The 15,000-nt window shown below is 45.1% G+C and overlaps 1 protein-coding gene across 1 annotated transcript in view; it reads left to right on the forward strand.

Annotated features, from left to right (window-relative positions):
• The window catches only part of LOC123507743 (glycine receptor subunit alpha-2-like), a 70,284-nt gene that overhangs the window by 48,876 nt on the left and 6,408 nt on the right, over positions 1-15,000 (forward strand). The window contains exons 4-6 of the mRNA XM_045260905.1: positions 3,344-3,426; positions 4,300-4,434; positions 9,757-9,948. Coding sequence (XP_045116840.1) covers positions 3,344-3,426; positions 4,300-4,434; positions 9,757-9,948 — 410 coding nt within the window. The remainder of the gene's footprint in view (positions 1-3,343; positions 3,427-4,299; positions 4,435-9,756; positions 9,949-15,000) is intronic.

A 15,000-nucleotide genomic window follows, 5' to 3' on the forward strand; every position in this document is an offset into this window, starting at 1 on the left:
CAAGCAAGAGATTAAAGCTATAGGACGGTAGTTAGAGGGGTTAGAACGGTCACCCTTTTTTAGGAACAGGCTGAATGTAGGCGAACTTCCAGCAGGAAGGAAAGGTAGAAGTCGATAGACAAAGTTGGAAGAGTTTGGCCAGGCAAGGTGCAAGCACAGAAGCACAGTTTTTGAGAACAATAGGAGGGACCCCATCAGGTCCATAAGCCTTCCGAGGGTTTAGGCCAGCAAGGGCATGGAAAACATCATTACGAAGAATTTTTATTGTAGACATGAAATAGTCAGAGGGAGGAGGAGAGGGAGGGACAAGCCCAAGTACAAATAATAATTGGAGATGAAAAAAAGAAGAAAAAAAAGAAAACTGTATAGATGAAAAAAATGAATAGAGAATGGAAGAGATTTAGTGCTCGAAAATAGAAGGCATCCTCCTGAGACTTAAATTTCACAGTAACACATTATGGAAGCAAACACACACACACACACACACACACACACACACACACACACACACACACACACACACACACAATGAATAAATAAAAAGAAAAGAAAAGAGTACATGAAAAAATAATAGATAACAAAATTAAATATAATAATAATAATAATAATAATAATAATAATAATAATAATAATAATAATAATAAACATATGAATAAATTAACATATGGATAAATAAGTAGAAAACTAAACAAATGAAAATAAAAATAGATTTAGATAATAAATAAATAGATTAAAGATCCCACCAGAGAGAGAGAGAGAGAGAGAGAGAGAGAGAGAGAGAGATACTGCGTTTAATTTCTGAAGTTTAATACGCATTTCAAATTTCAAGGATATAATATAAATTTTGCTTCGAGGTTTTTCAATGAAGGACCTCCCCTCCCCCACTCCCTCTCCCCCCTCCCACTCTTTATTTCCCTCTCCCGCTCCCTCTCCCTCCCCAAACTTGAAGCCCCGGGCGACTCCATGATGAGCCCTGGAAAAAAAAAAATTATAATAGGACTCCCTTTTTCTATCTTCCTTCCCGAGAGTAAATGAGAGAGAGAGAGAGAGAGAGAGAGAGAGAGAGAGAGAGAGACACCTGGAAAATTATACTGGATCGCTTAAATTGGATGTCCTAAATAGTTCTCTCTCTCTCTCTCTCTCTCTCTCTCTCTCTCTCTCTCTCTCTCTCTCTCTCTCTCTCTCTCGCTATTTTCATTCGCATCTCCCTCTCTTCCTACTCCTCCACTTTCTCCTCCACTTTCTCCTCTGCCTCCTCTTCCTCTTCCTCGTCCTCCTCTCATTTCATTCTTATAGTCTCACAGCTCCTTAAGTTTTTAGTCATTGTATTTACAATCTTCCATTACATTTCTGCCTCCTTTCTCCCCTGCTCCTGAGAGAGAGAGAGAGAGAGAGAGAGAGAGAGAGAGAGAGAGAGAGAGAGAGAGAGAGAGAGAGAGAGAGAGAGAGAATTCCGCCATTGTTGTTCTTGAGTAAATAGGGACCCGCCTAGTGTACACAAATAATATGCAAAGCGTTGGTGCCCGCAGGAAAAAAAAAAAGGAAAAAATGTTTAGATGAAATTTCCACGTTTGTAGACATTCTAATGGGCGCGTTTGGGTGTGAGCGGGCGCCTCGGGTGTGGGAAAATAGGCGGGGCTAATAAAGAAGGTAGATGTGTGTGTGTGTGTGTGTGTGTGTGTGTGTGTGTGTGTGTGTGTGTGTGTGTGTGTGTGTGTGTGTGTAATTCACCTCTGTCGCCTGCTGGTCACCCAGCCAGTCTTCCCCATTACGGAGCGAGCTCAGAGCTCAAAGACCGATCTTCGTGTAGAACTGAGACCACAACACACTCCACACACCGGGAATCCGAGGCCACAACCCCTCGAGTTACATCCCGTACCTATTTTCTGCTAGGTGAACAGGGGCTACACATTAAGAGGCTTGCCCATTTGCCTCGCCGCCTCCGGAATTTGAACCCGGACCCTCTCGAGTGTGAGTCGAGTGTGCTAACTACTACACTACGCGGTGTGTGTGTGTGTGTGTGTGTGTGTGTGTGTGTGTGTGTGTGTGTGTGTGTGTGTGTGTGTGTAAGCAAGTAGTATGTACGTAAGTAATAGTTTATTGCTAACATAGGTTGTGTAGTTACAGTGTTGGTAGTCTGTAGTCACGGTCCGTCGAGCTACAGGTTCCTGAAGGAAATAGATTTGAATTTCGAATAACTCTCATTGCAGTAAACACTCTCTAGTCTGCAATTAAGATACCTGTGAAATGGTTCTAATGGTTTACCTCTAATTTCAAAGTTATATAATTCATTAAGTAATATTTTATGGCCAATTGTATCGAGTGCTTCTGACAAATTTATAAATAGTTCAGCGACATGCATTTTTCATCCAAACAAGTGTAGGAGACATTATTGACAAACTGAAGTAAAGCTGATTCTGTGTAGCGATTTGCTCTAAATCTATGCTGACAATTCGTTAAAAGGTTATCTTATTCAAGATATTGACGTAGGTGTAATGAAATTACCTTAAAAAATTGTTAAAAGCTGAAAGCATTGATATCGAGCGGTATTTGTGTACATCACTTCTGTCACCTGACTTAAAGATTGAAGTAACTTTAGATTTTTTCAATGCAGCAGGAAAAGTGGAAGTTCTGAGTGTAAGGTTCATTATGCTGGACAGAGGAGTTCAAGGATGAACATTGCTTTAACAGACGAGGAGTTTCGTCATTATAGCGCTGCGTATGTGATTGAAGTTTTTGAAAAATATTTCCTATATATATATCAAGTGTACTTCATCATTAGTAGGTGCCAAAAACACGGAAACCATTAAAGAACTTTGCATTTTTTTTCTTTCGTATTCAGTCTCATCACTTTTCAAAATGACTCGTTAAAAAATGGTCATTACATTTAGTAGGTAAGTCACTGCCAGGTACGTTTATTTCTATGGCCCTATTTTTATTACCTTTTTCTTCCCAAAAAATATTTAAGGTTTTCAAAGTTGTTTTTTATAGTACACATTTTTTGCAGTTCTTAGAAAAAAAGTTAAATTGTTTCTATATTTCTTACAGGTTTTAAAGGTGTGTGTGTGTGTGTGTGTGTGTGTGTGTGTGTGTGTGTGTGTGTGTGTGTGTGTGTGTGTGTGTGTGTGTGTGTGTGTGTGTGTGTGTGTGTGTGTGTGTGTTTTCTTTTTACTATCCAGTATAGTGAACACAAATGGTTTTATTAAAGTGTACCTTATCATTAAAGCGCGCGCGCTCACGCACGCACGCACGCACGCACGCACGCACGCACGCACGCACACCTCCCCGCTACACCATACCACACATCTCCCTTACTGCCTTACTAACACAACTTCTCCCACAGACTGAAGTTAACATTTGCTTGCATGATGGAGCTGTCTCGCTTCCCGCTGGACGTTCAAGTGTGCACCATGGAGATCGGTTCTTGTGAGTATACATGGCCTTGTCTACCGGGAGGTACGGGGCGGGGCTGCTAATATGTTGAGGGAAAGCTAATGGAAGTGAGGGGAAGGAGGAACGGCACTGAAGCTAAGTGATGTTGACAGGATTGTGACAGAGACAGGAAGGGAGAAAGATGGAGATGGATAGATATTGAGAGAGAGAGAGAGAGAGAGAGAGAGAGAGAGAGAGAGAGAGAGAGATAGATTGAGGACAGAAAAACAGACAGATAAACTTACACACACACACACACACACACACACACACACACACACACACACAGTCAGTCAGTCAGAGATATCGTAATAAATGGGGAGGGAAATAAAAGGTAATATTTTGAAGGTAACAAATTCAAAGTATCGATGAAGGAAATTAATTAAACTGTACAAAGATGTATTTTTAAGCATACAAATAGAAATAAATAATCAACTGCATCTCTCTCTCTCTCTCTCTCTCTCTCTCTCTCTCTCTCTCTCTCTCTCTCTCTCTCTCTCTCTATCTATCTATCTATCTATCTATCTATCTACCTATCTCTCGTTCTCTTTTTCATCGATGATTTCTTCTTTTCCTCACCTTCGTCTTTCATCTTCCTCCTCCTCTATTCCTCCAATCCTCTTTTCTTGCATTTTTCCTTACTATATATCTCTCTCATACGTTATCGAATCCATCTCGTTTCTATCTTTCTCTTCCCTTTCCGTCTCCTTTTCGTCCAAATTCCTTCTTACTTTCATCTTCACATTCCAACTTTCATAATCTCGCATAACTTTCATTTTTTTCTTCTTGTCATTCCTCTGTTCTCCTTCCCTCTCTCTCTCTCTCTCTCTCTCTCTCTCTCTCTCTCTCTCTCTCTCTCTCCTACAGTCTCTAAAACGACGCAGGAACTCAACTTGTCGTGGAAGAGCGGAGAGCCCATTAAGATTTACCGCGGCCTCAAGATGCCTCAGTTCAACATTATTGATAACGAGACGGATCGATGCCACGAGGACTTTCAGATTGGTAAGTGAGGGAGAGAGTGAGTGGGTGAGTGTCTGGGTAGGGGTGGTGGGTGCCTATGTACATACGTCGAGCCTCTTACCGCTAAAAGTGCTCCCCAAATCTCCAAAGCGCGAAAGCGGGATGATTATAAAATATCTGCAAATAGCGAAAAGGTTTTAGCAGAGATCGTAGGCTTCAAGTAGTGCAGCTATGGGTGGTATTCCTAGCAGCTTACGTATTGTGGCACAGAGAAGAGGAGGAGGAGGAGGAGGAGGAGGAGGAGGAGGAGGAGGAGGGAGAGAAGGGAGTCAATGAGGAAAGCAAGACTGAGGTGAGGAAGGCGTGCAAGGATTGCATAAATGAAGGATTTAGAGATTTCTGCATGGGGAGCTAAGGAAGAAGACACGTAGGAGAAGAAGGAGGAGAAGGAGGAGGAGGATTATAGTATTGCCCCGCTACTGTCATATACCTACAATCACTTCCAAGCCTTAGAAAAGCTGATGGTAGTCCCTTTCTTGAAATTACTGTGGTTATTCCAAGTATTCCAGGTATTCAGAGTAATGTCCATGTCTCTCACACACCACATACTAATCTGCAACACTAGTTACTCACAATTCAAAGCCCTTAAGATGTGTGAGAGCCGCACTAGTCTTAGGCAAGCAAGTAAGATAGAGCATAGATTGGTGATTATATTTTGACACTTCAGTACAGGAACTCTACTTCACTCCATAGGTTCCAGGAGAAATTACAGAGATGATTAAGGATGTTTTTACAGTCCTAGCAACATATTAGCAACCCTATCATATCAGTTACAGAGGAAAGACTCTAGCGAACCAAGTTTATCATCACTGTGGCCTTTGAAAATAGTCGTGGTGAGAGAGCGAAACGTTTCGAAATGGATGAAACTCTACGGTGTCGTCTTGCCTCTGTTCACTTGTTGCTTAAGGCGTTACCTGCGTGTTGCGACGACTAGGTACAATTCCCCCCTCCCAGCACGCACACGCACCCGCGCGCGCGCACACACACACACACACACACACACACACACACACACACACACACACACACACACACACACTGCAGGGACGCCAAAGCAACCCTTGCGCCCCTCCAGCAAAAAGCTCCTGTAATAATTAAGAGCCGCAGGGGTGATCATATTTATATTTTGCCTTTTTTAATATATTCGAGTTTTTTGTGTTTTTGCGGAGGGAGGTATCCTTATTTTTCATTCCATACTTTATAAGATGAAGGGATCATAGACTGGAGAAGGAGATAAGTAGGTGGAGGAGGAAAATGAGGAGGAGGAGGAGGAGAAGAAGGAGGAAGAAGAGGAGGAGAGAGAGGAGGAGGAGGAGGAGAAAGAAGAAGAGAAGGAGAAAGAGGAAGAGGAGGAAGAGGAGGAGGAGGAGGAGGAGGAGGAGGAGGAGGAGGAGGAGGAGGAGGAGGAGAAAAAGATGTGAAGGAAAAACAGCAGAGGAGGAGGAGGAGGAGGAGAATGTTGACTCACCATTATCAAATAGAATCAGTTTTCTCCACCTCTGAGGTAAAGGGGGCGGCATTGCTTCCCCCATCTCTCTCTCTCTCTTTCAGTGTTAGCGTGGTTAGTACTTAAGCGGCCATAATCGGAAACGCATCGCTCTTTCACCACGACAATTCTTCAAGTCCCCACAGATGACTGGTCGGGTTTTCAAGACAGTTACTCCTTTTGATAAACAGGAGTATCTTCAATTAGATCCTTTGAAAATGGTCGTCATGAGAGAGCAAAACGTTTCTGAATACTGGCCAGGCAGTGTGGCCATCTCGCGACACTGCACAGAAGGCAAAGCGAGGCAGAAATTTCCCAGCTATTATCAAACTGCCTTGTCTCATTGCACTTGTTGTTTTATACTGGATGTAGTTGTGCGTTATTGCGGCGCCCTGACACACACACACACACACACACACACACACACACACACACACACACACACACACACACACACACACACACGCATACAAAATGAGGTTGTCAGCTTAGCAAAACAAGAAGCAAAATTGAACTTATTTCATGAAATTTTTTTTTTGCGTGGCAGTGGTAGTGGTAGTGGTTGTGGTGGTGGTGGTGGTGGTGGCGGGCCTCACACACCACTCTCGCTCGCTCCCCTTTACACTCCTCAAGTCGCTTTATTAAACATGAGACGCTGCATCAAAATATGTGGCCAGTGTTGGTGGTGGTGGCTGTGTTGGTGGTGGTGGCTGTGTTGGTGGTGGTGGTGGTGGTGGTGGTGGTGGTAGTGAAAATGGAATGTGTTGTGTAGTAAAAGTTTGATCACCACCACCACCACCACCACCATCATCAACAACAGCAGCAGCAACACTAGAGGTAGAGAGAGTCATTACGGCGCCAGCACATTCCTGTACACAGTCAGATGTTTACCGTATGTTTTATGAAAGAACACGTTAACCATAGTGTCCCGTGTGTGTGTGTGTGTGTGTGTGTGTGTGTGTGTGTGTGTGTGTGTGTGATGAGCAAATAGAAATATTCTGCCCTGGGAGCGCGCGCGCGCAGATACACACACACACACACACACACACACACACACACACACACACACACACACACACACGTGCACTCAGCAACATATTTATCGACACCTGACATTTCCTGCCTACCGCCGCTGTGTTGTCTGTCTGGCGCCGTGACCGTGAGAGAGAGAGAGAGAGAGAGAGAGAGAGAGATACGCTGCACCTTCCACACATTTTTCCTTCCCTTCGTTAATTTTTCACCGCGATGACGACTGACACAACGCCGCAATACCGCAACACCGCAGCACCACAGCATGTCATCTCCAAGGCAGCGGCACGTCTAACAAGAATCTCAAGGCAAGGGAGGCTGAGAAACTCGCGGTGGCAAAGAGAAAAATCTGTTAAGCCTCGAAGGGAAGAGAGAGATTACTCCTAAATTGGAAACTGGCGTGGTGGTAACGGCAGGCTGTTTATTACCCGTGAACGAGGCAGCGGAGAGTTACGAGCAAGAGACGAGGCGCTGATAAGGAAACAGGCTCTTTCCTCCCAGCGACGAAGTGACGGTGTGGCATCACTGACTGCTACACACACTGACCACTGCTATAATTGCTCTCTCTTAAGTAATTAGCGGCAAGGCGGTGTGTTGATTGGTGGAAGAATGAAGTCGTAAATAAGAACAAGAAATTAAGAGGAATGGTATTAAATGGAGCCTGCTGTCCTGCGCATGATTGTTTCTGAAACAAATTTATGCATATCCATTCCTGTCCATAAACTGGTCTTGGCTTTTAGGGCTATTGACAAACAAATGGTTATATATTTTGAGCCAATTTCTTGGTCACCTTTTTACATCTAACGTTAACAAGCTTAGAGTCATTTCGTGTAATACTTTCCAAATTACTAAAATTTATAGTTTTGTTTCACCCTCGTTACATCCAGTACGTCACAAACACTAAATCAAATCCCTTGACGCTGTTGGCACCGATAGTTATGGCATACTTGGCAGACTTCCTCGTCCCGGACTGAGCCAGGCTGTTTGTGAGTCTCAGGTGTGAAGGTTTGAGGGCTCAGCGCCAACAGGTGAACGGAAGTAGCTCTCTTGCACCTGTTTATGTCCACTTCACGGGTACAATAGGACACTCTTACCCAAACACACATACACACGCTTGTACTCTCTCTCTCTCTCTCTCTCTCTCTCTCTCTCTCTCTCTCTCTCTCTCTCTCTCTCTCTCTCTCTCTCTAGCCGGATATTTATAAATCACGAAGTCTGTGCGACTCACAAAGTGGGAAATGATAAAAGACTGCAATATTCCTTTTCTCTTTTCCTTTACCTTTCCTTCCTCCTAGAAATCCTTCCCTTGCTAACCTTCTTTCACTTTTTTTCTATTAGATTTCCTTCCCTAATACATCTTGTCCTTTTCTGTTAGGTTTTTCCCCTTTCCTGTTAGAGCATTTTAACACCTTCAGTACCATGACGCGTTTCCATACTCATTGTGCTTACTATTTGGCGATTTTATACAGCTTCAAAAACTCATATGGGGGATTAAAATAGTGAAGACTGTGGTGTTTAATCTTGTAACCTCCGCAGAACCTTCTAAATGTGAATAAGATGGTCTAATCGTAAACAAATCTTAAGGTAGAAATGTGTCCCAGTATTGAATAGGTAAAGTGTTTCCTCCATTCCCAGGTTCCCTTCCCATCACTTCCCCTGTTAGCTATGCCATCTTCCCCTTCCCTTGCCATGTTACATTTCCAACCTATGTTAAATTTCCCTGCTCTTTTCTGTAATACTATCTTTTCTTTCCAATATCAGATTCTTCCAGACATTCCGTGTCTTTCCTTGACTTGTTTCTTTTGCCTTCCCTACCACACTCCCTGGCCTCTCGTCACAGTCATCGCCTCTCTCCCCTGTCATCTCCTGCCGTTCCCCTGCCGTTTCTTTTATCTTATTAAACTGCACTTTCCCTCTTTCCCTCCTTCCGCGCCCTCGCTGCACAAGGTTTCCTACTTTCCCTCTTATTTTGTCCATCTCCTAATACAAGAGTTAATCAGTATTTCCAATATTCCATTCCTTCCACTGGTAAAATCTTGAACCCTCTGCCTTCTTCTATATTTCCTCCTATAACCTGAAGTCTTTCAAGATGGAGGCTTCACATTTCACAATTCTTTGAGGACACACACATTTAGTGGATCTTGCTTTTCAGCGTTTTTGTTACCTTAGACCAAATTCGCTCACCTGGTAATATAGCAATCCTTTTGCTGCTTTTACTCATTATCTGTCTCATCATCCTACTTTTTTCTCACCTGTCTCTCTCATTAATCTGTCTCCCTCATTCATCCGTGTAATTAATCTGTTTTTGTCACCGGTCTTTCACCCATTAACCTGCCCAGCGTTGTAGAGACTGTTCGCATGGAGAAGACACATTTTACGTTGTTGTTGTTTTTGCGCTGCAAGAATATTGATAAGAGCTTAGTGCAATAATAGACTCCTTCTTTGATTAACCTTCCTAGCAACGTAGGTTGTTTCTGTGCATACAATGGAAAAATAAAGAAAATAGGGAAAACAGAAGATAAGTTTTGTGTGTTGCTCCTTACTATGCAGGAAGATTTACGAGAGTTTAGCACAAAGAGTCTAGAAATATGTTTCAAAAGTGTCCTGGCTTCACCTATCCCCAATTCTCCCTCTCCCTCTCCCTCTCTCTCCACCTATCAAACTATCTATCTACTTTTCAATCTAAATATATGTCAATCTACCAATCTATCCACTTCTCTATCTACCTATCTATCTAAGCAACTATCTACCTGCCAGTCCATGTACAGTAGCCATCTCTCCCCACACAGGGAACTACAGTTGTCTGCGCGCGCTCATCACGCTGGAGAGGAATATTGGCTTCCATCTGGTGCAGAGTTACTTGCCCAGCATCCTCATCGTGGTCATTTCCTGGATGGGTTTCTGGATGGACACTGATTCTGTCCCCGCGCGCACCTGTCTGGGCGTCACTACTCTGCTCACCGTGTCCAACCAGGCCTCAGGTACCGTGCATGTGACGGGGACTTTGGGAAGGGAGGCCGGGGAGGGTCTGACTTGGAGGGAAAGAGTGAGAAAGAGGAGGAAAGTTGTGAGTAGTAGTTTATACATTCAGCCTTATTTTATTCACGAATTCCAGCAGGAGGAGGAGGAGGAGGAGGAGGAGGAGGAGGAGGAGGAGGAGGAGGAGGAGGAGGAGGAGGAGGAGGAGGAGGACGAAGACGAGGAGGAGGAGGAGGAGGAGGAAGAAGAAGAAGAGAAGCTAGAAGAGGAGGAGGAGGAGGAGGAGGAGGAGGAGGAGGAGGAGGAGGAGGAGAAGAGGAAGAGAAAAAGAGGAGGAGGAGGAAGAGGAGGAGGAGGAGGAGGAGGAGGAGGAGGAGGAGCCGTTCAAAGCTTAGGATCACCCAAGCTGGTCTTATTATATCGATACACAGAAGCAATTGTGAGTCACCTGTACCATCAAGATCAAGACTTATGCTGCAACCACTCCTCCTCCCACCCCACCCCTTCTGCACCTCCCCCAACCCAACACCCACGTCCTCCACCTGCACACCACTGGGTCACGTGTTGCATGAATCTCCCCAGCCTCCCCCTTTCTCCCCCTCTCCCCAGTCCATGCATGTTACTCGAGTTAATATTCTCAATCTCCCAATCTCCTTCCTGATATATGTCACTGATTCACTCATCTGTTTCCTCTCTCTCTCTCTCTCTCTCTCTCTCTCTCTCTCTCTCTCTCTCTCTCTCTCTCTCTCTCTCTCCCCTCTAATGGGTTATTGGGTCAGTATTGATAAGGGAAGCAGCAACAGATAGTCAGTCACTGCACAGTGTGATGATGTGATGATCAAGATTACAATGATGGTGATGATGGTAAGGATGATGTTAATAATAGTGTTAATGGTGTTGATGGTCATGATGATGATGATGATGATGATGATAATGATGATGATGATGATAGCAACAACAACAACAACAACAACAATTTGCTTATTGATAAGGAAATGTGAAAGTTTTCAATAACGTGAAGGATGAAATGAAAATAATAATCTTTGAAAGCAGGAAAGGTAGTGATAAATTTTCGTTAAGTATGAACATTAGCGTGGATCCATAACCTGCATTCCTTCGCAGCAGCACGCGTTACACCGCTGCAATGCACACCCGCTGATGTGTGAGTCAGGCCACGCTGGAATTGGAAGGAATGTCTAAAGAAAGAAAAAATAATCAAGGTCAAATTTTCGTTGTGGATGAAAGCATTACTGTTAATCCATAACAAGCATTCCTTCGCATGGAGTATGAGTGGTAGACAAACAGGCGCGCTGTGCACCCAGTGAGTGTGTCATGCCACGCTGAAGATGAACAGAGAAAGCAAGTAGAATACAAATTTGTCAGGTTTTCGTTAAGAATGAAAACATTGGTGTAGATCCATGACAAACATTCCTGTACATGGAGCACGAGTGTTGCACAGACGCAGCGTTCAGCCAGTGAGGGCGTCAGGCAGGCCGGAGATGGAAGGACCGTATTGATAAAAGTCGACGGAAAGTTTTCTGGGAGGCAAGGATGCAAGGTCTCCGAGGCGACGCCTGAGACGCTCCCAGAAATCAATAAGTCGATAAAAAATCATTATCGGCGATGTCATTAATTTGCCGGGCTTCATGAGGCTGGCGGCGGCATGATGCACGGCAGGCAGGGCAGCAGCCACCAGACGACACGTGTGCGGTGACAGGGAACCACCTGGTACTGGCGGCGAGTGTAGGTGATCAGGTCAGCCCGGCCAGGCGACTCAGGCACTGCCAAGCTACCGCTGGAAGGGCAGCAGGCAATGCCTTGTCCTGTGCCGCATCCTTACTGGATGGTGGTGGTGGCGGTAGTGGTAATAATAATAATAGTGATGATGCTCTCACACTAAAATAAGCAATAATTTGTCATTTTCTACAATTGTTTTCTTTCTTTTAATCAATTTAACGACATATTCAGTGCAAGAGAGGCTCTAGCCAAGGACAACAAAAGGGGAGATAAATGCCTACTGAGGTGCCAGTGCCGAAAGTGAAGCGCCAAATGCATTATTCATTATTTGAGGCCGAGTGTATTGAAGACTTCACTCTGGGCACATGACGCTGACAGGATAACATCACACTGACAGGGTGATATCACACTGCTCCATCACACTGACAGGGTGCCATCACACTGCTCCATCACACTGACAGGGTGACATCACACTGCTCCATCACACTGACAGGGTGCCATCACACTGCTCCATCATACTGACAATGTGCCATCACACTGCTCCATCACACTGACAGGGTGCCATCACACTGCTCCATCACACTGAAAGGGTGCCATCACACTGCTCCATCACACTGACAGGGTGCCATCACACTGCTCCATCACACCTGGTGGCGGCAGTGTTGGCTTTCCAGACTTCACTCTGACCTTGTACCGAGTCATTTAACTGAGAGTGATGGGAAATCACAGGGCCAGCTGTCACTTATCCCGACCTGCCAGTGTAATCAGGCTGCCGGGTCCACAGGCTGCCGCTACAGTGTAGTGAACAATGTACGATGCAATAGCTTCCTCCGAACCTTTCATCTATCTTGATCTTATAAGCTTTCCTTTTCACTTCCCCTCGCTCTCTTTCTCTCTCTTTCTGTAGACTTCGGCGTCTGATTCACTACCCTTTCATGTTCCTTTTCCTCACTTTTCTCAGGTGTTATTTTCACGGACCAGCACACAATTTTCTCCTTGGCTGCTGTCAGTAATGAAGCACGGCTGCTCCTGTCCCAGCACTTCTCCCGACACTGACAGAGACAGGCACAATCCATCAGTGCTGTTCACATCAGCACTATACTGTGCGTACTGAAGAACACTCATCAATCTAGGCCGCCATGTACGAGTATATGCGGCAAGGAGAACAAGACAGTAGTACGGCCATATAACAAACAATACATAACACAATAAGGAGATGTGCAGGACTCGAATGGAGCAAGAGTGAGTGGCGGCGGCCGCAGAGTTAGTGGCGTGGGCGTCACGGATGGGGTGGTGTGAAGCGGCACGTGTAGGAAGGAGAAAGAAAAGTCCGCCGTCCAAGCTTGACAGAGAGTGGCACAGTGCCGTGACTAATAGAGAGGCTCAGAAAAAAGGCCTGTGTCCGGCAGTGGACGGACTCTTCGTAATGACTTTGTGATGGGGTGGGAGTTGTGAGTTCCCCGCCCGCCACGTCTCCTAACCGCTGCCTCTCCTGCCCGCCACCTCTCCTGAACATCTGCCGCCTCTCCTTCCCGCCGCCTCTCCTCGCCACTCCACACGTGGCACCATCGTCAGTGCAAACACCGGGAGACATTTGTGCCTCGTCACACACCAGACAGTCGTCCCCTCACGCACTTCTGCTCCTAATCGAGGCGTAACAGATTCACTTCCTGTAATCTACGCAAACACTACAGTGTCTCTGCAACACTCAGGGAACATGACACTCCAGCAGCGCACACCAAGTTGCGATGCTCAACACTTCTCACACGCCCAGCCATCAACACAACGCCGTAAAACACAACTTTGATGTTACTGTCGGCAGAAATTTTTCTGAACTTGAAATTTCATATCGATTTCCTTCACTCAGAGCAAAAAATATTCTCCGATCTAGAAACATACCCCGAACTCAAATCTATCTGGCGATGTGTGTGTGTGTGTGTGTGTGTGTGTGTGTGTGTGTGTGTGTGTGTGTGTGTGTGTGTGTGTGTGTGTGTGTGTGTGTGTGTGTGTGTGTGTGTGTGTGTGTGTGTGTGTATCGTTTATGGCCTAGGAGTGTTGGCCTGGCATTGATCAGCAAGGCGTGAGGAGGTGACAGACACCAGCCACACGAGCCACATTCACACTCACAGTCACAGTCACCCTCCACACCTTAAACCGAGGCAGTGGAAGGGAACACACCTGCACGGAGAGGCTGACGGCTGCTTGGCTACTTTCTCGTCATGTACACACACACACACCTCGAACTCCCCGCACCTCTCTCTCTCTCTCTCTCTCTCTCTCTCTCTCTCTCTCTCTCTCTCTCTCTCTCTCTCTCTCTCTCTCTCTCTCTTTCTCTCTCTCTGTTTATCTATCTATCTATCTATCTCTGCAACGAGTGCTCCACACACACTGCTGCTGGTAACGGGAGTGTGCATCCCCAAGACTTCACAACTTCTGGAGAATCGCCGTGAGGACAACACCATACAAAATTGCTACTTGATCACATCTCAATCACCAAGCCACCCCGCGCTACCTGGACGCCCACACACACCGTGCTACCTGGACGCCCACACACACACTGCGCTCATTGCACGCCCACACACTCCACGCAACCTGCACACCCACACACTCCACGCAACCTGCACGTCCTTCACACACAATATACTGTACTCAGGAATCAGGAGACTTTCACGATAAGTCTCCAAGTTTTTTAATTGGCACCATGTCTTGATTTGCAGTCCAGTCACAATTTGTAGAAAAAAAATGATGTTGGTTATAAATTGTCGCTGCAATTCGACAAATTTCATGTAATTCTGTTTTACAAACGGGGAGAGAGAGAGAGAGAGAGAGAGAGAGAGGAGAGAGAGAGAGAGAGAGAGAGAGAGAGAGAGAGAGAGAGAACAAAGTCTATTATAGGTAACTTCACCTTTACTCTTACGTATCCTTCATATCTTATACAATTTTAGGCTTTCTTCTCATTCTTGACCCTATTCTCTCCACCTCCCTAATGCAAGAGTTAACCAGTTTCTTCTCTTATTCATTCTTTCATGGGAATTCTCTGCGCTCTCTCTCTCTCTCTCTCTCTCTCTCTCTCTCTCTCTCTCTCTCTCTCTCTCTCTCTCTCTCTCTCTCTCTTAGTAACTAACTTTCGACAGTTAAAAAAGAAAGTTCTCTCTCTCTCTCTCTCTCTCTTTCTCTTTCTCTCTCTCTCTCTCTCTCTCTCTTTAAACACTTTAAACACTTTAAACACTTTAAACACTTTATTATATCTACCTGTATACAAGTATACACTGGCAGAAGGCCCATATTAAGCATAGCTTTTTGGGCAAGATCTTAAT

The sequence above is a fragment of the Portunus trituberculatus genome, chromosome 23 (assembly GCF_017591435.1).
Source record: "Portunus trituberculatus isolate SZX2019 chromosome 23, ASM1759143v1, whole genome shotgun sequence".
In the NCBI taxonomy this organism is placed as follows: domain Eukaryota; kingdom Metazoa; phylum Arthropoda; class Malacostraca; order Decapoda; family Portunidae; genus Portunus; species Portunus trituberculatus.